Genomic DNA, 23,762 nt, shown 5'->3' with positions numbered 1-23,762 from the left:
AAGATGAACGGAGGTCTTACGGGTGTCGAACGACATTAGGGTAAGTAATTAATGAGAGAATTTTCATTTTTGGGTGAACTAACCCTTTAAATTACTAAAAACATAATTTACACAGTTTTGGAGATTTTCAGATTTCTATATAGGTGGCCAAGAGAACTGACATGCCTCAAAGGGACTTTCCTCCCTGGTGTTTGTCGTATTTTGATTTGCGGTTTCTGTTTCAGATGCAGGCAGGCCTGTGCGATGCGCTTTGTTTGCTGCAGTGGTGGATCAGTAATTGCACCTCTGCCAGGGTTGGGTCAGACTGCTCTTGTAATCAATCAGTACAGCAGAGATGGTACGAAGGGGTTTGTCACAGAGCCATCACCCCTTGAATGCAAGCAGAGAACCTTCTGCAAAGCCAGCACTTACCTGGCTGCCCCTCCATCTCACAATTCAGCCCACCTCCCCCCTTTCCTCCGATCCCCTGGAGGGGGGCCGTACGCATTCACCTGATCGCTTGTGACCCCTCTGTCTGCTGCAATCTCTGTCTGCAAACTCAATCCCCCTCAGTGGAGTTCATCGCCCAGGCTCCCTCAGGCCAGCCGGCTCGTTTACACACCCAAGAAGCATGTGGCATACTGAACCTTTTTTTTCCCCTTTTCCAATCCCCCTCTCTCTCTCTGTTTCTCTTCCACTGAGAGCAGATAAAGCCTCGGTCATCAAGCCCTGATTCTTTACAGTTCATTTCCCTTCTGTTTCTCTGCTAATTGTTTTTTGAGCCTCAACATGGCCAGGGACCATTTCAAATGCTGCATAATGAGGCTCTGGCGCATATTGGCCATTACCGAATTAAACCGCCTCACAAGAGGAGTGGACCAGACGTGGCAGATGCTGCTCTGTGAGTGGATGAGGATGTTGATTGACAGGCTGAGGGGAGGGTTTATGGGTGTTTAGGCTGGCAGGTTGGTCTAGCTGGCGCAGAAAGAGGGAGAGTAAACAATTCATATGCTTTGACTGGCACCTAAAGACGCCCTCTGCAGGACGAATAGGAGAGAAACAAATAGCTCAGATTGTCTTAAAGGAATAGTTCACCTTTAAAAAATAATATATAATTTAATAGTTTATAAGTGTAGTTTTAAAGAGATAATGTAAGCGTATAGTGACATTTTTAATGAATATCGACTTCAATTTTAGATATCTAATGATTTTAGAAGACTATGATTGCTCCTTTTTGTAACTTTACAGCCTGGTTAGCATCCATTTTAATACATAGGAAAAAAAGTAGCTCACATAATGCTACCTTTTTTGTTGCACAGAAGAAACTAAATCATACAGGGTTGTAATGTGGTCAAGTATGATTAAATATATTCATTTCCGAGTGAACTCAGTAACACTTAAATGCATTTTAGGTGAGATACAAAAAGTGAAAAAAAAAAACATTTGATTGTTTGTATCCTCCTGTATTTTGTTCAGTCCCACTTTTCCCTTACTGTCCGTCCACATTTCCCAGCAAGCAAAGTTTATAGCCTTCACTACCTCTGCAATTGAGAAGAATTGAGAGGTCTGTATGTTGTGTTTTTACTTTTCTTGTTTTGTGCTCAGCAGAGAACATCGAATAGGCCTTTCCTTTCACTGCCCGACTCCAATATCATTCCTCTGCTTTGAAGTCGCTGACTTGTAATCCATATGTCCAATTTTTTTATTGAATTGAAATGTATTGTTCTGAAAGCTCTGAGGTTATGAGAGTTCCTCTGATGTAGACATTTTGACTCACAAGCTCGTTTATTTAACTGAATGGACTCAATCTTTGGTCTTCAATACACATGAATGATAACAGTTCTTTATAACTCTCAGTGAATATATCAATATTGCGCTTAGTAATGTTAACATAGATATTATTTGTAGACCTATTATAATGACAGTACATTAATTAGCTAATTAAAAAACTTGTTAAAATGAAGTATTTCTTGGGAGCCCCCCGAAAAAAGAAAAAAAAAATCTGGATTTTAAAATTATTATTTGTCTGAAAACGTTAATTCTTGATTTTTAAAGGAATCACATTTTTAAAATCACACTGAAAAACATTTTCAGGATATAGTGACATTTGTGCCAAAAACATTTTTATAATGTCAATAAAAAAGCCAAACCTTTAAAGGAATTTATTTTCTGTGCCAAATACATTTGAAGTGTTTTGGGAGGTTGAAATTTAAAAAATTCGATTTAACATAAATATAAAACTTTATTATTAATTTTTCGATTTCTTTTGCATTAAACATGAAGCAAAGTTCAGTCAAATAATGTGTTGCTCAGTATATTCTGTGCTGCATTGTGGCTACACACTTGGCACCTACATGGTAGACCCCTGAGAATCTATCTATATGACATAGTGTTATATAATATGTACAGTGCAGTGAGTGCACTATGGCTCTATCTCTTCCAGTGATATTTGATTATTTTCTAGTGGAATAAATGTTTTGTTCCGATGAAGTACTTCAGCCCAGATGAAAATTTGATGTGTTATGCGTATCTGTGTCTCATATACTGTTTGGAATCTTATGGGAGAGCAAGTTATATTCAAAGCCTGTGTTTGATACTGCTGATCTTTATTTCGCTAACGGTAGATCAATATGTGGAAATTCCCCTATTGATCCAAGCCAAAGACAGAACAGGGTGGCGGCTTTCCAGCTGATGTTTAGTTATTCTAGACATTTTTTTTAGCTTTAAATCATTTCCTGTTCAAGGGGATTAAGGTGTCATAGAGTTAAATTTTAGCTGCATGTTCACACCATATACGCTAAGAACAGGAGCGCCTCATGCATATTGAGGCATTGAAGGTTCTCTGGTGTGCAGCAAGAGGACGGTGAATGTAATTTATTGCACAATATGGTGCTGTTATTGATTAGACAGCAAAAGGGCAGTACCAGCTGCTCTGCTAATAGCCATATAAATGTTTCAAGCATGTGTCACCACCTTCAAACCAGCTTTAGATGAAAAATAACAGAATACTTGCACCCATAGGACATGCACCCCGCCAAATTGTAGATGAATTTTTTGCCAGTCCAGTATGTTGAAGGAATAGTTTGCACAAAAATGAAAAATCTGTACTTTACTCCCCTTTACTCACGCATAGTTCATACGACTCATGAGCTATATTCCATGACTTCGGAATCCATATGATTCAGTGATTGAAAAAAAGTTATTAATGGTTTTCACAAAAATATTAAGAAACACAACTTTTTTCAACATTGATAATAATAAATGTTTCGTGAGCAAAAAAACTGTATATTAGAATGATTTCTGCATCATGTAAAATATATTACATTTAGATTTTTTTATTTAAGTTAAATTGTAATAATATTTTACAATATTCCTGCTATTACTGTAGTTCGAACAAATAAATGCATATATAATATATATTCATTTATTTGATTGAACTACAGTAATAGCAGGAATATTGTTTAAGTACATTTTTTGTAAACTTGTGTCCATTTGACAGTCAAATAAAAATTTAAAATGTATCATATATATATATATATATATATATATATATATATATATATATATATATATATATATATATATATATATATATATATATATATATATATATATATATATATATATATATATATATATGCAGTGTGTAACTGGCTGTCGTTCCGCCAGCATGAAAAATAATATTTTTATTTAATGGATTATAGCCTCGAAAGCCAGAAAGTGCGCTCACTTTTTAATCACAATTAAGCCTCACTCACCTTAGTTCGCAATCTCACAGCGTTCCATCAAAATCAGTAAAGTTGTCTACATTGAATAATGAATCTCTTACTTACGTCGTGTCTTTGTTAACGAGAGAATTCACGAGAGCGAGCAGAACTCAGCACTGAATAAAAACTGAGCAGTGAGTGGATTCTAACTTAAACACCTCTGATTGGCCATTGCGCTCCAGAAATCAACAAGATGTCTGTGATTGGCTACTGATTCCAGTTGTGCCAAGGGTTGAAGACCCATGTATTATATATATATTTGAGTGTGTTGAAAGTTATGTTATAATGCTTCTCTGTGCGTTCGCTCGGCGGCTGCTGTGAGACACTTGTTGCACACTGCAGTACGCTAGGTCTATATTAGTCACAGTAAAACATGGTACTCGCGGTAAATCAAGAAACAAGATTTAAACAGTAGGACTAACTGTGTAGAGCTATATAGCAATCATTCATTTCCTGTTGATGAATGTATCCAAACAGTTGCTCTCCTGTCTAATAAAACACATAATATATTAAAGCATCTTTACTGTTTCCATGGTTTCTACAAAATTAAACCAGAAAACGAAGGTAATGCGGATATGATGTCACTGATAGGTGATGTGCGGACAAGGTTGAAAAAAATGCTTATTTTTTGCGATTTAAACATTCTTTAAACAATTCAAGAAAATATATAACACTGTTCTAGTGTTTTTTGGGATATTTTAATCCCAAAATCTTACATATTGTGCCTTTAAATGAGTCAAACATTATACAAAATATTTATTCATTATTATTATTATTTTTTTTTTAATATTTTATACGTGCAGGTTGTGTAAAAGTAATGCTAGCATGTTCACTAATGGTTATCCATAGTTCCAACGGAAGAAAGCTTTGTCCTTTGTGTAATTGTGGCTTCTTGTAGGAACGCACCGAGTGCATTTGTATTACAGGAAGTAGTGTGCTCCATATGCACTTTGGTGCAGAATACAACCCAGGCCTTAATTAGCACTCGCAGCTGAGTTTGATTTGCCATTTCCCGTTGTCCATCATTGAGGCTCCCTATCTGATTTTCTCCGAGGGGCTGCAGTTTGCCTGATGTGGCTGGGCAGCGCTGGTTATTGATCTTCCATCTGTTTGGGCTGCGTGATCAGTGGAGAGTGATAAAAACAGACGTGGCGGCTCCCCCGCGGAACCGTCCAAGACATGCAGATGGACCCGGCGCGGAAAGGCCTGTCAGCGCTGCCATGCTCGCATCTCCGTGCCGCCGCGGCCCTCTCCAACTGCAAAGGTCATGCATACGACGGGGGAATGTGGTCGGTTTTTGTTTTAAATATTGTTTGATAACACACTTAGCCCCTGTTTGGCTTCGGATCCTCAAGGACTGCTGAATAACTGCAAAAATCTATGCCTGACTCAGACTGTCTGCGTCTCTGGCATTTATCAGCTGCGCTGCGGCGAGCGTTTTGTCTGGGGAGCGACAAGCCTCCTGGATGTTTGTGCGAGTGAACGCCCAGTGCTTAGCTTGTACAGTATTTGTGTTTATACTCTAAATCAGAATGGTGTTTTCCTTCTGAGCCCTAAAGATGCATCTGCTCTCTTGTGGAAAGATGTTTTAACATGCGAACGCTGCCCTGCAGTGTGCAGTATTGGGATGAAAAACGCATATTTCACGTCGATCTCGTTGCCGTCTTGACATCACAGAGGCCTTCCGACATTTGGTGAAAGATGGAAAACCTTTAAAGTGTAGTTTACCTAGAAAATTTCTTTCTAGTGTGAGGCACACAAATGAGACGTTTAGCAGAATGTTAAAGGGGTGGATGCATGCGATTTCACTTTTTTAACTTAACGTTAGTGTGTAATGTTGCTGCTCGAGCATAAACAGTATCTGCAAAGTTACAGCGCTGAAAGTTCAATGCAAACGGAGATATTGTCTTTTAAATTGATGGGAGTTTATTGCCTACAAAAATGGCCGGTTTGGACTACAACGAGCTTCTTCCCTTTTGCTTGGCACTTCAGCCAATAAAAATACATGAAACTACATTTGTAGGGCCCTATAATTTCTGAGATCACAGAATCACGCACGGAATCACAGAATCGGCATATTAACGCAGAATCGGCATATTAACGCAGAATCTGCATATTAACGTGGAATCGGCATATTAACGTGGAATCGGCATATTAACACGGAATCGGCATATTAACGCGGAATCTGCATATTAACGCGGAATCGGCATATTAACGCAGAATCGGCATATTAACGCAGAATCTGCATATTAACGCGGAATCGGCATATTAACACGGAATCTGCATATTAACGCAGAACCGGAATATTAACGCGAAACCTGCATATTAACGCGGAATCTGCATATTAACGTAGAATCAGCATATTAACGCGGAATCTCCATATTAACGCGGAATCTCCATATTAACGCGGAATCTGCATTTTAACACGGAATCTGCATATTAACGCAGAATCTGCATTAACGCGGAATCAGCATATTGACGCGGAATCGGCATATTAACGCGGAATCTGCATATTAACACGGAATCTGCATATTGATGCGGAATCTGCATATTAACGCGGAATCTGCATATTAACGCGGAATCGGCATATTAACACGGAATCTGCATATTAACGCGGAATCGGCATATTAACGCGAAATCGGCATATTAACGCGGAATCAGCATTAACGTGGAATCGGCATATTGATGCGGAATCAGCATATTAACGCGGAATCTGCATATTGACGCAGAATCAGCATATTAACGCGGAATCTGCATATTAACGGAGAATCGGCATATTAACGCAGAATCTGCATATTAACGTGGAATCGGCATATTAACGTGGAATCGGCATATTAACGCGGAATCGGCATATTAACGCGGAATCTGCATATTAACGCGGAATCGGCATATTAACGCAGAATCGGCATATTAACGCGGAATCGGCATATTAACGCGGAATCGGCATATTAACACGGAATCTGCATATTAACACGGAATCTGCATATTAACGCGGAATCGGCATATTAACGCGGAATCGGCATATTAACGCAGAATCGGCATATTAACGCAGAATCTGCATATTAACGTGGAATCGGCATATTAACACGGAATCTGCATATTAACACGGAATCTGCATATTAACGCGGAATCTGCATATTAACGCGGAATCGGCATATTAACGCAGAATCGGCATATTAACGCAGAATCTGCATATTAACGCAGAATCTGCATATTAACGCGGAATCGGCATATTAACGCGGAATCGGCATATTAACACGGAATCTGCATATTAACGCAGAACCGGAATATTAACGCGAAACCTGCATATTAACGCGGAATCTGCATATTAACGTAGAATCAGCATATTAACGCGGAATCTCCATATTAACGCGGAATCTGCATTTTAACACGGAATCTGCATATTAACGCAGAATCTGCATTAACGCGGAATCAGCATATTGACGCGGAATCGGCATATTAACGCGGAATCTGCATATTAACACGGAATCTGCATATTGATGCGGAATCTGCATATTAACGCGGAATCGGCATATTAACACGGAATCTGCATATTAACGCAGAATCGGCATATTAACGCGAAATCGGCATATTAACGCGGAATCAGCATTAATGTGGAATCGGCATATTGATGCGGAATCAGCATATTAACGCGGAATCTGCATATTGACGCAGAATCAGCATATTAACGCGGAATCTGCATATTGACGCGGAATCTGCATATTGACGCGGAATCTGCATATTAACGGAGAATCGGCATATTGACGCGGAATCTGCATATTGACGCAGAATCTGCATATTAACGCAGAATCTGCATATTATTGATGCGGAATCTGCATATTAACGTGGAATCGGCATATTAACGCAGAATCGGCATATTAACGCGGAATCGGCATATTAACGTGGAATCTGCATATTAACGCGGAATCGGCATATTAACGCAGAATCTGCATATTAACGCGGAATCGGCATATTAACGCGGAATCTGCATATTAACGTGGAATCTGCATATTAACGTGGAATCTGCATATTAACGCGGAATCTGCATATTAGCGCGGAATCTGCATATTGACGCGGAATCTGCATATTGACGCGGAATCTGCATATTGACGCGGAATCTGCATAATAACGCAGAATCGGCATATTAACGCGGAATCGGCATATTAGCGCGGAATCTGCATATTAACGCAGAATCTAGTGTTAACGCAGATTTTCCCGGAATTTTACATATTTGTAATGAAATTCTGTTTTGTGTGGGAGCAGAACAGATGTCTGAGGAAAATGCAGACCGGGGGAAGCAAATCTTGGCGACACAACCCCTCCTGTCATTTCACCTTCTCCTACAAAACAATGAAAGTATGGCGAAAAAGTTAAGAAACTCGACACTAACGGCGGTTTCACACTGCACGCGCAGGCAGCGCAGAAGCTTTGCGTATAGAGCGCGGGAGCCGCGCGCCCGTTGTGCTTTACACAGGCAGTATTGGTCTCGCGCAGCTGAACCGCGGCTTGTGTATTGCAAATACAGACAAATATTGTCCAATCTGTCAGACCGACGAACCGATCCACGAGCGCTGTTCTAAGTGAGCTGGTCGATAGGAATTAAGTTTGTGAAATGTAATAACATGGACATTTTTATTTTTGTTTATTTATTTTCTCTGTTGCGTTCAGTGTTTTCTTCCGGAAAAAAACGAACCATATGATATTTCAAGTCACAGTTCATCACTTAGAACAGCGGTCGTGGATCGATTCGTCGAGACTGTTTTCCAAGATGGTGCCTGTCCGTGAACGCGTAATGCATTATGTTTATAAAGTATCTTCTTATTAAACTGTCTGTACACTTACAAAGTTCTCAATGCTTCGGTTTGCCTGTAGGGACCCTCAATATGCTACCGTGTTAGTGTGAGGCTATTTTTAGCCTTGTTAGTGGTATTAACTAGTGATTTAATTTCACTACCCTGTGCCCCATATACTAGCGTTATAAGCTAATCTGTTTTTAGAGATAAAACTCTTTACATTAGATTTCCATAACAAACCCATCCCAGAGAACGATCTACTCGGTAACCATCTGTTAATTACCCCTAGGTTCATTTCTCACCGGAGTTGTCCTTTAATAGTACTGTATGTAAAAGATGATTCTTATGATTTTTTTAAAGTTCTGAAACTGAAAAAAAAACTGATTTCCCTAAAATTTTATCGAAAAAAAAAAGGAATCTACAAAAATTAAAACAGAAAACATGAAATTTGGAAAAAAAAATACAACGGCATTTATAGGGCCCTACATTTGGCCATCTAACCAATCTAAGACCATTGTGTTTCCTAGAAGCAGGAAGCAAACGAGCCGTTTAAAGGACAGTGGAGACAGCGGTGTGGAATAACGGTGAAATATAAGAAAAATACAGCGTAAAAAAAAAAAAAAAAAAGAGTATTAAGACATGTTATACTGCGCCCCATAAACACAACCAAGCCTAGAAGAAAAAAACAGAACCACCCCTTTAATGCTGTTGTTTTCTGTGCAGTTTACAATAATGTGCGAGGAACGTTTTCAGGCTGCATCCATTCTCTCTCTGTCCTAAGATCAATGAACTCTTATGAATGGTGGTTGCCTGTTGTATCGAGTAGAACATTTAGGAGAACAGGTAGCGTCTTCTCTTTTCTAGACCTAAACGTTCTGTTGTCGAGACAGAATAAACATCTGTCAGACATCATTAATGTTTCCCTTAGCCCAGTTCCAGCATACATCTGTTGCTCTTGTACATTTTCCACTTGAGGAGAGCGGGTCAATATCAAGTTGGAAACCAAGATGTAGTCTCAAAATTGCTTCTTTACTTATATTTAGTTAAATCTTCCAAAGCAAATTTTAGAAGACAGGAATGTTTTGTCTTATTTTAACAGCTACTTATTTTAAATATTTTTGAATATTTTAAGCATTTTTTCTTTTCTTTTTTTTTGTATACTTGTTTGTTTTTTAGACAAAAAAAGACATGATAAATAAAATAAGACAATAAAATAAAAGACAAAAATAAAATGAAATAAAATTGTTATGATGTGGTAAAATATATCATTAAAATATAAAATATAGCATTAAAATAAACCCTCAGAGAAGATCAATTTAGTGAGACAAAAATACATTTATTTTATATTTTTGTCTTATTTTATTTTGTTTGCACAATTTTATTTTATTTTATCTTCTTTAATGCCTTTTTTATGTCTTGTTTGTTTATTGTATGTATTTTATTCTATTGTTTTATTTTATTGTCTTCTTTATTTTCTATTTGAATGTTTGTCTTATTTTATTTTGCCTTGTTTTTTTGTCTCATTTTATTTTGACATTTTATTTTATCTGGTCTTTTCTATATCATTTTAATTGATTTTATTTGTCTCATTTTATTTTGAATGAGAGAGAGAGAGAATTGAATGTCTTGTTTATTTTTCTAATTTTTATTTATTTTATTTTGTTTTATTTGTCTCATTTTATTTTATGTCATGTTTTATTTTCTATTAAAATTTGTATTGTCTTATTTTTTTCTGTCTCATTTTGTTTTATCTTGACTTTTTATATAATTTTAATTTATTTTGTTTTATTTGTCTCATTTTATTTTATTTTATTTTATTTGTCTTATTTTATTTTGTCTTTTTATGTTTTAATTTTTATTGTATTATTTAATTTTGTTTAATTTAATTTAATTTAATTTTATCTTGTCTTATATTATATTATTTGAACTTGTTGTTTTATTTGTCTCATTTTATTTTATTTATCTTATGTTATTTTATGTCTTGTTTATTTTTTGGTTTTAATTTTATTGTCTTATTTTTTTGTCTCATTTTATTTTATCTTGTCTTCTTATCTAATTTTCATTCATTTATTTATTTCCCTTCTTTTTTTGTTAAGTCTTTCTTTTTTCTCTTTTTTATTTTTTTATTTTAAAGATGTAAAATAATGTAGTAATATGTTTTTTAAAGCATAAAAAAGTAATAACTGGCGCAAAGATTTTGTTGGCAATAAGTAAGTTTTTAAAGCTTCAGTGAATTGTTCCAGGGAATATCATTGCCGTAATTAATAACATATCTATTATGCAAATGTTCTTAAATGTACTTTTTCTAACATCACGGTTTAATCTCTTCTAATAGCTGTTTGTTTATTGACCGCCTCTGGTTGATCTGATCACAGAGTTGTTTTGTGCGGGGAACGTTTCTTAATTAATAAAGTAAAGACTTTCCTGTGTCCTGTCCTCCCATTGGGCTGCAGATGCTAATTGTGTTTGAACATTTCTAATCCTTCATACAACCTCAAACAAACGGTGTTTCCTTAGCAGGCCTTGTATTAAGTCCTGCTTATGAACTTGTCGACTGCACTGCAGAACGAACATGGAGGACAAACTGAAATAGTTAGAAACGTGGAGGTTAGTTGCTTTTACCCTGCCCTGAGCTGATTACAGTCGCCAAATCCTGACGAATGTCCTTGTTATCAGCTTCCGGTTTACCTACAGGCCTGGCCCCAAAGAACATATTAGCTTTCCTTCTGCATGCTATATGAAAATGGATAAGTAATGTTGTCCGTAACACGCTATAAAACCCGAAGAGGTGGATTTTTATTGTTTCGGCCTGTATCTCACACTGTGCTTTAACTACATTTTATTAGGTGTGAAATTTAAATATTAATAGGCTGATGTCTAGCTTTAGGAAGAGCGGGACGTTAGTAGAGGCAGTCGAGTCGAGCGCCGCGGGAGAGAGGCGGGTTCCTGTATGTCGGCGGGCCCTTTTAACATCTCATACCTCTGTATGAAATAGACTTTCATCTAGCCTACTGTGAAAATATTAAAAGACGAAGCTTCATGTGTTGTCACATTGCCTGCGGGACACTAATTGAGGTTGGTCGCTGATGTTGTTGGGAAAGGTTGAAAAAAGAAAGAGAAATATCTCAAAGTGACTGAGGAACTTAAAAAAAGACGGATGCTTTGTGGTGCTTTCAAAACTATTAAGCAGGGAAACATGTAAGGAAATTACATCATCAATAGAGTCTTAAAACAATAAAAGGAATAGAAGCACTTAGTAAATACACATTATACACCAGTCCAACACCATTTAAATGAATTCTGTTCATTTGTATAGACACACAGTTCTGTATAAACCCTCCTTGGCTGATATAGTGCTGATGTACACTTCACTTCAAAATTGTGTATTTAGCAATGATGCATTAAATTGATCAAAAGTGAAAGTAAAGAGAGAGTGACCAAACGTCCTGCTTTCCCCAGACATTTTGGTTATAGATAGTATTTTGTAATATAACAATTTTCTGTCCATACAGAGGAAGCATGTTTTAAATGCATTGAAATGAATAAGACATCTTTGAGTAAACTTTGAGTATCATTTGAGTATCTCATTGCGTGGCCGAGTGTCCTGGTTTTCGGTAATCAAAATATGGTCGCCCTAATTAAAGACATTTTTAATGTACAAAAGATTGTTTTTTCAAGTAATTACTGTTTTCTTGAAAAGGAAGATGTATCACGGTTTCCGCAAAATTATTAAAGAGCATTGGTCATAATTAGAAATGTTTCTTGAGCAGTTCATTTCTGAAGGATCATGTGATGATGACTGAAGATGCTGAAAATTCAGCTTTACTATCACAGGAATAAATTACATACATTGTAACATTATAGAGGAGGCGTGCAGCAGGTGGAGCTAAACACACACACACACACACACACACACACGCACACACACACGCACGCACACACACTATACATGGCTGTATGATCTAAGAACAAAATGACAGTACTTCTGCGGCCCCGGTTCTACGGTTCACCCTAAAACTCAGCAGGAGCACCTTCAGCTGATACTGTAATAATATATTAGCAAAACAGATTTGGCAAACGCTCCAATGCATATGTGTTTGCGCTCCGGAGAACGTCAAATGTATCTATATGTATGTGTTTTTGTTATTGCGAAACCTCTCACTAGCAAACAAAGTGTAGACACCCTAGTACACAATGTAAGTAAGAGATTTAGGGTGCGTTCACACTTGTCATGTTTGGTTCGATTAAAACGAACCCTGGTGCGGTTGCTCGGTTAGTACGGTTCATTTGAACATATGTGAACGCTGCCATCCGAACTCTGGTGCGCACCAAACAAGCGGACCGAGACCGCTAAAAAGATGGGTCTCGGTCCGCTTCCAAACGAACTCTGGTGCGGTTCGATTGATATATGAACGCAACACGGACCAAAGACATGTAAACGGACCAAAAAACGGACGTAATGTCACAAGATGCGACGCATAATGCAGCTGATTTGACGATGCGGAAAGATCGGTGTATCCAAAATGAGTAACTTTAACATTAGAGGGCAAACGTGAAGCAACGAGGAAGTGCCTAATCAATATTTGGTCAGACGAGCATGTTTCGAAAATGCTAGAAAAAACACACAAAAAGCAAACTTGGCTCTTCTCATCAAAGTTCCTGTGTTGCCCATTATTAGCAGGTGCAGACGACAGCGGCCGTCTCTGTTCTTGCACAACGGAGGAAATCCTGCTGCTGTTTTGAATGTTTTGAACATTTTATGAGCTCTTCATGAGTTCTCAGCGGGTAAAAATAATGCCACATGTACACGCATAAAATGATCGCGTTTAATCCAGCACACAGCGTTGTTTTGAACATTTCATGAGCTCTTCATGAGTTCTCTGGTAAGAAATAATGCCAAATGTGTTACACGCATAAAATGATCGTGTTTAATCCAGCACACAGCGTTGTTTTGAATGTTTTGAACATTTCATGAGCTCTTCATGAGTTCTCTGGTAAAAAATAATTCCATGTACACGCATAAAATGCCCGCGCGTGTAATCCAGCACACAGCATTGTTCTGAATGTTCGGTAAACGAGCTCCTACGTCATATAAGCCGACCAATCAGGTTGTGAGCGTCTCCCTGTGCCTTTGGTTCGGTAACCAGTGGCGTAGCACCAAATTTTGGGCCCTGGGTACAAACCATCTTACTGGGCCCCCGTACCATGTATGTGTATGTATAGAAAACGGACTTCCCTGCCTCGGGCCCTGGTTACTCAGTACCCTTTATCCCCCCAGTCCCACGCCCCTGTCGGTAACTTTAGGTTCGCTGTTAAAAATGCCCGTGTGAACGTTAAGCGGACCAGGACTATTATGTTTGTTTTTGTTTTTTGGTCCGGACCAAACGAACCAAACGAACCGAACTACAAGTGTGAACGCACCCTTATTGTGCATTGTTTATAACTCCAATTATTATAGCGGAACTTTGTGAGATTGCGATGAACGTACAAAGCGACAGCGTTTTAGTGATTGTATGCTGTGTTTGCTCGCACTTGAGACTACAGTCTATAAAATCCATTTAATAAAACTTGCATGAAACAATGACAAAATATTGTTGTTCATGCTGCGAAGAGGACAGACGGCCAATTGCATGCTGCAAAGTTTCGTTAGTGATGTCTTCATTGCTGGATTCACTCTGCACGGGACAGAAATATACTTCTGAGATTCAGAATAGACGTTTTGCCTCAGTATAGAGGACTTTATATTTCAGCGAATTTCTCTGACAACATACATGTTCTAAGTCTGGCTATTCCTATGAAATAGGAGATATTCTTATGAAAATATTCCCAATTATTACTCCCATTTATTACACGTATTTTTTGAAACTACATTATGCAAATTGGATACAGTCAGTGTATAGTTGCATTGCATGAAATGGGTATGCCCATGTTTACGTCTATTGCATAAAGCAAAATGGTATCTCAAATCATTCTGTTATATCTTTCATAACATAGTTGAGAATCATCTTTATAGAATGTTTGGATAAAAAAAAGCTTAACTCAAAAATTAATTGGTGAATGGATTTGCCTATTCATGTCTTTTCATTTTCTTACCAATAGGTCCTGGTGTCCCAGTGAGCTTAACATGGGAATTTTTTTTTCTTCTTTAAAATGTCTATTCCAGTTATTGGTAAAAGTGATAGCAGTAGTGATTTGATTCTGGAACCAGGCCTGGGCTTCCGTAACCCAAAAGAAGAACTCTGTGATGCACGCGCTCTCGCTCTGGTTTATGTGTGCACACTAATCCAGGAGAACTGCCCATACAAGGAATATTATCCTTTATTACATCATACAGGACCATACTCAAAAAAAACTTTGGCACAGAAATGCTCTTTCATACGTCCAGCTCGTTTTTTGAATTGTTGAACATGTAGCATGAGAATCCAATTCTTTGCAATAGCATGCAATAGCATAAGCCCCCCCCCCCCCCCCCCCCATAAACATAATGATTAAATTTATTATAAAGAATTTTATCATTTTAATATTTTAGTTTAATATTTGAAAACAATGTGCTTTATTAATTTTATTTCATATGTCCAACTGGGATGTTTATAATTGTCTTGCAAATTGGTGCATTAATAATGTATATAATTCAGCTGTTGTGCATTCATTGTGCATATGGCATTTCTTTTACAAAGGCTTCAAACTCTGTTCTTCTAATCAAAAAACAGGAAGACTGTGTTTTTGTACCTGCATCTGAATGGATATGTTGAAACGAGACGGGGCGTGCATGTGATTACGGATCGGTTTGGTGCTAGCTTGCAGGAGCACTTGGTCTCTAGCGCTGAGTGGGTCACTCCTGATTGTAATGGAGAGGTGTGAGCCTGTGTGTTTGTAGTCAGGACGAGAGGGGAGGGGTCGATAACGGCTCTGTGTGGCGCTGGAGAGGGGCACAGACAGACACTCAGGTTTGATTAAAGGGAAGTGGCCTCAGGTAGACCCCATCCACTATGAGAGGCTGAACTACACGTGTGATCTACAGGAAAGAGAGAAAGAGAAAAATCCTCATATTTACTTTATTGTTTGTCTTTTTTTCCCTCATATGCCACACACAATTTTGTAACAGCATAAGCTCAAACAGCATGTTTGATCTTCAGCAAGAACCAATGAGGTTCATTCTTGTGTTACGCAGCACGTTTGAGCTTCAGCAAGAACCAATGAGGTTCATTCTCGTGTTACGCAGCACGTTTGAGCTTCAGCAAGAACCAATGAGGTTCATTCTCGTGTTACGCAGCACGTTTGAGCTTCAGCAAGAACCAATGAGGTTCATTCTTGTGTTACGCAGCACGTTTGAGCTTCAGCAAGAACCAATGAGGTTCATTCTCGTGTTACGCAGCACGTTTGAGCTTCAGCAAGAACCAATGAGGTTCATTCTCGTGTTACGCAGCACGTTTGAGCTTCAGCAAGAACCAATGAGGTTCATTCTCGTGTAATGCAGCACGTTTGAGCTTCAGCAAGAACCAATGAGGTTCATTGTTGTGTTACGCAGCACGTTTGAGCTTCAGCAAGAACCAATGAGGTTCATTCTCGTGTTACGCAGCACGTTTGAGCTTCAGCAAGAACCAATGAGGTTCATTCTCGTGTTACGCAGCACGTTTGAGCTTCAGCGAGAACCAATGAGGTTAATTCTCGTGTTACGCAGCACGTTTGAGCTTCAGCGAGAACCAATGAGGTTCATTCTCGTGTTACGCAGCACGTTTGAGCTTCAGCAAGAACCAATGAGGTTCATTCTCGTGTTACGCAGCACGTTTGAGCTTCAGCAAGAACCAATGAGGTTCATTCTCGTGTTACGCAGCACGTTTGAGCTTCAGCAAGAACCAATGAGGTTCATTCTTGTGTTACGCAGCACGTTTGAGCTTCAGCGAGAACCAATGAGGTTCATTCTCGTGTTACGCAGCACGTTTGAGCTTCAGCGAGAACCAATGAGGTTCATTCTCGTGTTACGCAGCACGTTTGAGCTTCAGCGAGAACCAATGAGGTTCATTCTCGTGTTACGCAGCACGTTTGAGCTTCAGCAAGAACCAATGAGGTTCATTCTCGTGTTACGCAGCACGTTTGAGCTTCAGCAAGAACCAATGAGGTTCATTCTCGTGTTACGCAGCACATTTTGAGCTTCAGAAGCAAGGTATACAAGGTAATGTTCTGGATTTCTGATTTCTACAGCTCCCTCCTTCAGGTCTGTCCTTGTTCTTTTCCCCGGGATTATTGTCCATCAGTTGACATAACACATAATGTGCAGGAGGAATTAAACATCAATTTAAGACATAAATCATAAATACAATATAGAAGTTTAACACAGAGTTGTTCAGGTCAATAGTGGTAGTGATTCTGCCTTAGCAAATAACTAATAACCCTCTTAAGATTCTTTAAAAGCCTTTCATGATGTGATGTACAGTACTTGGCTGCGTGGGGAGCTGACTTTGTATGAATGGTTCTGCGTGTTTTTGCAGAAAAATTGCGTATTTCGAAAAGGAATGAGTTTGAAGGTCAGCTGTCTGCCTCTCTCCAGTGTGAAGTGAATCTGCGACGCGCTGGTTTAGGAATGACAAGCATCTGTTAACACACTCTTGATTCTTTAAAGACATGCTGTTGGCATGCTTTTTGATTTGTCCTCAGAACTCCCTTAATTGTTCAGCTGTGAAACTTAAAGCATGCTATTTTCCCAGAGCGCTGGAAATGTCCTTGCCGAGATTCACATTTGTTGAAGTACAAGAATGTGAGTGGGAGTGCTCAGAGTCACACACACACACACACACACACACACACACACACACACACACACACACACACACACACACACACACACACACACACACACACACACACACACACGCAAAGCAAAGCAAAAGCAGTTGTGTATAGCCAGTTATGCATAACATGAAACTATCTTAACGTACCTTGACTATTTCTCTCTCTTCTCTCTCTCTCTCTCTCTCTCTCTCTCTCTCTCTCTCTCTCTCTCTCTCTCCCCATCTATTCAGAGTATCCTGGCCTTGAACCCTCGGGTCCAGACTCACGCTGCACTTCTCTCTACTGCAATGAAGAAAATGGAGAAAAAACACTGGAAAAGAAACGCAGAGAAAGGCTGTGAGGTGCGTCTCCTCCATCACCCTCAACCCTCATCTTTTCACCTGCAGGCCACAGGGTTCTCACTGACCAATCAGCCATAGAAGAGAGGAACTTAGTGTTGTTTCCAGATTTAGATGGGTTCTTTCCTTGCACTGGACCCATCTGTTTAGCTTTCTTCGGTTTTCTGCTTTTTAACCTTTCATTTGGCCTTGTCGAGAAATCGACAGCTGTGTTCAGTACCACAGCCGCAAAAAGTTGTATTTGCCCACATGTATGATTTTAAACTGACACATTCAGAAAGCCTGCGGATAGTGAAAAAGCTTAAATATATTTCTATACATTTCATTTTTTTCTTTAAAATTATATTATCAGCAACAATTTGAGGGAAAATGCTAAGTACTGCCAATGCTAGTATTGTTTTTATCAATACCGATGACTGTAAAAAAGAATGTTTTTGCAATTTCTGAGTATTAAATAAATAATTATCCATTTGGCATTTTATTATCATATTCAATCTGAAAGCTAATATTTATAACATTTAATTGAGAAAAGTGGCAACTTACCAGAATTTTAGTTTTGTTGATCATTAACACCAACCGTTAAACTTTTCATTTAAATCAATTAAAATAATCAAATGTACAGTGAATGCCACACAAATCCAATATGATTTAGATGTGCTATTTAATGTGAAATAACACCAAACAAGCATAATATATGAAATAGTTTCTCTCCTACTAGTTTTTCCATTTCAAAGTTCCATTTTTAATGCTAAATAAATATTAAAAGTGCTATTTAAAAAAAAACCTTTCCACTTTAAAGTAATACAAAAAAGTAGTTGCAAGATAAATTTAATTAATTTAATAAAAATAAAGTAGTCATGTCACATTAGGAGATAAAATCACATTTATGATAAATAAGGTCTCATAAATGTTTTACTCTCCTTCCATAGATTTCACTGTTTGAGTGACATACTGTATAGATACTCGCTCGTTGCGTGTTGCGATCGCAGCTGGTACTAACTAGATTAACATAAATATTAAATGTCAAAAGCATGCTCTACTGTTACCCCAACGGCGATGCAAGAATCCATATTATGACACCTGTGCACTAGTCTTGTCTATTTTGTTGACCTTGTTTCTGTGTGTATATCAAAAAATAGAAATACTAAAATAAACATAGCAGATAAATACCAGCTCACACAAGCTCTATTGACTTCCTGCGAAGGTACCAGCAGGTATTTCATCATTAGACAAGAACGTGTTGGTAAGCTACACTCGCTAACACACTCACTAACACACATGCTCAGACAGTCGCTCAAATGTAATTATCTTACGATTCCAGGCACATGCCATCAAAGTCTCAAGAATATCTCCCCAGACCAGTGTGCGACGGGAAGGGTTTGTGTTTTTTGGCAGGTGGCTGCTATGCCTCGTCTGTCCTTTTAAAGGCAACTGAGCCTCCTGCTTGTTTGATGTGGAGACACAACAAGATGGAGGTGTTTTGTAGGGAAGATTATCTACTCCCTGCTGACAGCACTGTTGCTAAGTACAGCTGCCTAATTCATCATTCTAATCAATGGGGATGGATCGCAAGCCTGATTTAATTCATAAAGGCTGTTTGCTATAGATTGAGCATATGGCATGTGATTTTACCCTATCAGGGGTATACATGTGTACCTTTTGCACTCTACGCTTGCGCAAATATATGCGGTACCTTTTTTCAACACATCTCCCTGAAAATAGACATATACGCCAAGGGATGAAATGGAAGTTTGTGTTGTCCTTTATGTACTGTAAATCAGAATTTGCTGCAAAATCAACTTTAATGCTTCCGCCTGCCTATTTTCTGATGCAATGCATTTCTCACTTTCAATTCCCCAATAAATGTCAGAGAATGCCGAGTCTGTGAAGCTGCCCGTGATTTTCCGTATGGATCGTCTGCCACAGATTTATCCTCCAGCAATGAACGTTTTAGTGATCCTTAAAATAACTTTTGTAGGGCTACGAATGCGGCATCATAATTGTCCTGCAGAATTGTACCGGATGCCAGAGGGGCTGTAAACTTAGTTTTTACAGGGAATCCATGAGTGTCGGGTGTCTATAGTTTCCAAATGAGTTCTTGGGAAAATACGATGGCATGTAGTCAGCTGTTATCTCAGTCCGTCAGGACTCAGGTGCCCGCACATTTCCCTCCCCTCCCCCTCAGGGCACCCGTAGCACACTGTCCATGAGGAGATTTCGCTACACTTCCCTGCAGGCGACGTCTCGTACGGGAGCGCGGACGGTTCAAGTAGACGCTATTAGCTGACCGGAGCCTTACCAATATTTGTTTTTCTGCTTCAATAGCACAGGTTGAGGCTGGAGATAATCTACCAAACAAAAAACAAGTCTGAGTTTTGCAGCAGCTGTGGAGATAGAAGTGGAAACACACTTGAAGTGCCCTTGTTTTTTTGTGTGCAGATAACGCCGCTGTTTACTGATGGTTTTCTTTTAATAATCTGTCTGTACGGTCTAATCCAATTTAATGAGTCTCCAGATTGCATTATGATCCCCAGGTCCTGTGAAGGGCAGGTATATCTGCCAGAAGCAAAAGCTAATGTTTTTCCCCCATCGGTTTTAGGCAAGACAAGGAGGGAGGGAGTAAAAGACTTTTCAGATTTGAGTTGCCTCACTAGATGCGTTCACATGGTGTTTATTGTAAATGTATTAGTATTTTTCCGTTTAGAGGTCATGTGTGAACACTATGTTGTCGAAATGCATTTTTGCCCACGGTATTTATTTCAATGCATGAGGTTGAGGGTGCAAAAAGTTTCCAAATGATGTCCAAAAACAGCTTTTATTGAAACCAAGCTCCCAAAATGACTCAAACTCAAGTTTCAAATTTTGCCTCAGTGGGACATCATAGTGTGACATCATAACATTTGCAGAAGATCAATGGCTACCTCTACATCATTGCCTTTTAGCCCCACCCACCAACTGCCGCATGTCATGTAGTAGCAAACACAGGATTATTAAGAGATGCCTCTGAGGACTACAAGATGTTCTGCAGTTCCAAGTTGTGTCTTCGCATTACTTCCGTTGTGATCCTAAGTGTGGATGGGCTTTATTATTAACAAAGTTTCAGATCGCTTCATACACCCGGTGCAATGCGACATAACAAGTGTTTTTTGCTTGTTTCAGCAGTTTATAATTTTCATGCCCAGCGCCACATTGTTTAAATAGCAATTGGACTTGCGCCCATCTGTTCGCCCATGGACATGCTGGTCTAAAAACGAGGTGTTCAGGTTCATTGTTGGTGTGTTGCTATTTTGAGGCAACTGTAATATGCACCTGTTGGCGGGGGCACAACGAGCTTACTCTGCTTATTACACACACAGGGATGCGCAGCAGCACACAAACATTTTTAAATATTAGAAATAAAAGGATTCCTCCCTGGAGAAGCGTTCAGTCTTTCCGCTCTCAAATTCTGCAATGTAAATAGCGAATCCGCCAGGGGTCAAGCGCATCACCTGGCTTATAAAGGAAATGGGGGATGAGACTCTGATTGGTTTATTGCCCGTTGTAGCCAGAACACACTTAAACCTCATTAGGAGAATAGGGACCACCCTTTTAGACCAGTTGCCTGGCATGCCGACCATTTTTTCCGTTGTTAAACTAGCAAAAGTGGATTAGGACACCCCTAAGTGCACCTGGGCCATGCGCTTCAGACCATGTGCTCAGTTAAAATAGGGCCCATTGTTAAATTGTTTGCTACATGAGAGATGCTGTGTGATTCAATATGTAGAGACCCCCTGAGATGATTGTAAAGCAGTAGTACATGGTAAAACGCTATATAAATGCATTCATTCATTCATTCATTCATTCATTCATTCATTCATTCATTCATTCATTCATTCATTCATTCATTCATTCATTCATTCATCTTGTGACCTTCTTCCTCATAGTCAGCTCTGTTCTCTGTCATTGGCTGGGCCTTTATAGTTGGGACTGCTTCTAGTTTATTAGGCATCAGAGCTAATTGCTTTAATGAGACATGATGAAAGGGAAAGGAGGCAGAGTAAAAAACTTAATTTGAATCCTTTCTGGAATTCGTTAAGTAATTCAAATTGGCTTTCATAATTCCTGTTCCGCGCCAGGTCACCGCTGAGGTCTAAAGATGGAATGTAAACTGAATATCTTAAATAGATTTTCCTTTATAGCACAATCATCTTGCGTCTTCCTTGAATCTAGTCTCGACCTCACACTCATTAGATGAATAAATTATGGACAAATTACCACAATTTGGACCCTAACCGTTTTTTCTAAGCGGTATTAGAGTTCTTTGAAGCTTTTAAAGCAAGTAATTATGTTTTTACTTAAAAATAAACCTCATCCAATAAATTATACTTAGGGTTTCTGATGTCTGGTGAAGTCTAAGATATCTATCTATCTATCTATCTATCTATCTATCTATCTATCTATCTATCTATCTATCTATCTATCTATCTATCTATCTGTCTGTCTGTCTGTCTGTCTGTCTGTCTGTCTGTCTGTCTGTCTGTCTGTCTGTCTGTCTGTCTGTCCGTCCGTCCGTCCGTCCGTCCGTCCGTCCGTCCGTCCGTCCGTCCGTCCGTCCGTCCGTCCGTCCGTCCGTCCGTCCGTCCGTCCGTCCGTCCGTCCGTCCGTCCGTCCGTCCGTCCGTCCGTCCGTTACAGTTTTCGGTCATATTTTACAGTATAGCATATTTTATATTGTTTTAATATATATTGCCAACATTTAAGCTTGTTTAACAAATATTCAAAGTAAAAATGTAACATTTAGAAGTAATTCAAGTGTAAGCGACCATTATCTGCATTTCCGCCCTGCATTTCATAGCCGAAATATGCAGTGACTGGCTCCATAACATGTCCATAAACAAACAGTGATTTCTGAGGACATATTTTAACATTAGTATTTATATTTTGTATCTTTTTGAACAAAATCATAACATTTTATGTAAGGAATCAGGTGTTACCAACACACGAAAAGTCTGACTGCCCATATGTACTTAAAAAATAAGCCTTGGGTTGGGTTGAGCTTTTGGGTCATTTTTTGGCATATTTTTTTAGTATTTGCACAGTGAGACTTTTCGTGTGCAGACGCTACACCTGTCATCCTCACATCTGTAATGGTAGATGTCATGTTAAAGCAAGGATCTTGTTGTAAATGCTGTTAATTCTAATTGGTCCAGTTCTCTAGCTCTGATTAGCAGTTTCATTACGGTGTAAGGACACTTTCTTAGATTTACTCCTTTGGGTGTTGCCAGCAGGTGTTGATATGCATTGGGCTGCTCAAAGTATTACTTTAACACAGGCTTTAGTCTTAAGCAGTGAATTAAAGTGTGTGCAAGTGCTCATCTCTAATTACCTGGCACAATTACACGCCACAGATCAACACGTCTATCGATTGCTGCCGTCTGAGCTGATATCGGCCCTGCTTCACTGCTCTAGATTGTGAGTTTCGGGTGAGGAAAGGGTGAAGTGATCAATGGGTTTTATCTGCCGGAACATGCATACATCCACGCCTCCAATGCCACCCATCCCATAATGCCACACTTTTTCCTCCCTTTCCTCACAGGATTTAGCCTCCACTACATGGATTAGAGCACTGCACCCGTCGCCTAATCCATTCAGACAAAGGGGAGGAGATTACAATGTTGGGGTTTGATGTTAAGAGAAACCCTTAATAAGTCCTTTTTTGTGCTTTTACATGCTTCTTAATGTATAAAGGAAAACACAAAAGGCTTGTTATGCCCGCTCAGCTGGCTGTGTGTGCGGTACCAGCAGCACTGGAATCATCTGAATGGTTTTTAGCTCAGAACGGGCCGCTTTCTGTCATGCTTTTTCATTAATGAGATTTCCATATACAGCTGGCCGTCTTGTCAGTGTCTTTAGGGTCTATTCTTTTTTCTGTCTGAGGGGAGGGAAGACGCTGTCATTATTGCAGCGTTTTTGCTGAGAACTATTATTGATAGAGATCCCTAAAAACATATCACAGACTTGATGAGAAGCGTGTCATACCACTCTACGTAATGAGTCTTATTACTCTCACTTATACTAAAGGAACGCTTCTAAATCTCTCGAGGACTGTTAATCTGT

General features: G+C 39.0%; 1 protein-coding gene across 1 annotated transcript in view; it reads left to right on the top strand.

The window, feature by feature from the left end:
- Positions 1–23,762, top strand: part of dpyda.1 (dihydropyrimidine dehydrogenase a, tandem duplicate 1) — a 266,445-nt gene that overhangs the window by 8,747 nt on the left and 233,936 nt on the right. Inside the window, exon 2 of the mRNA XM_067435665.1 lies at positions 17,560–17,670. Coding sequence (XP_067291766.1) covers positions 17,560–17,670 — 111 coding nt within the window. The remainder of the gene's footprint in view (positions 1–17,559; positions 17,671–23,762) is intronic.

Source organism: Pseudorasbora parva, chromosome 24 (genome assembly GCF_024679245.1).
Source record: "Pseudorasbora parva isolate DD20220531a chromosome 24, ASM2467924v1, whole genome shotgun sequence".
Taxonomy (NCBI): Eukaryota; Metazoa; Chordata; class Actinopteri; order Cypriniformes; family Gobionidae; genus Pseudorasbora; species Pseudorasbora parva.
Note: the sequence above shows the minus strand (reverse complement) of the source record. Positions and strands in the feature narration are given on the sequence as shown.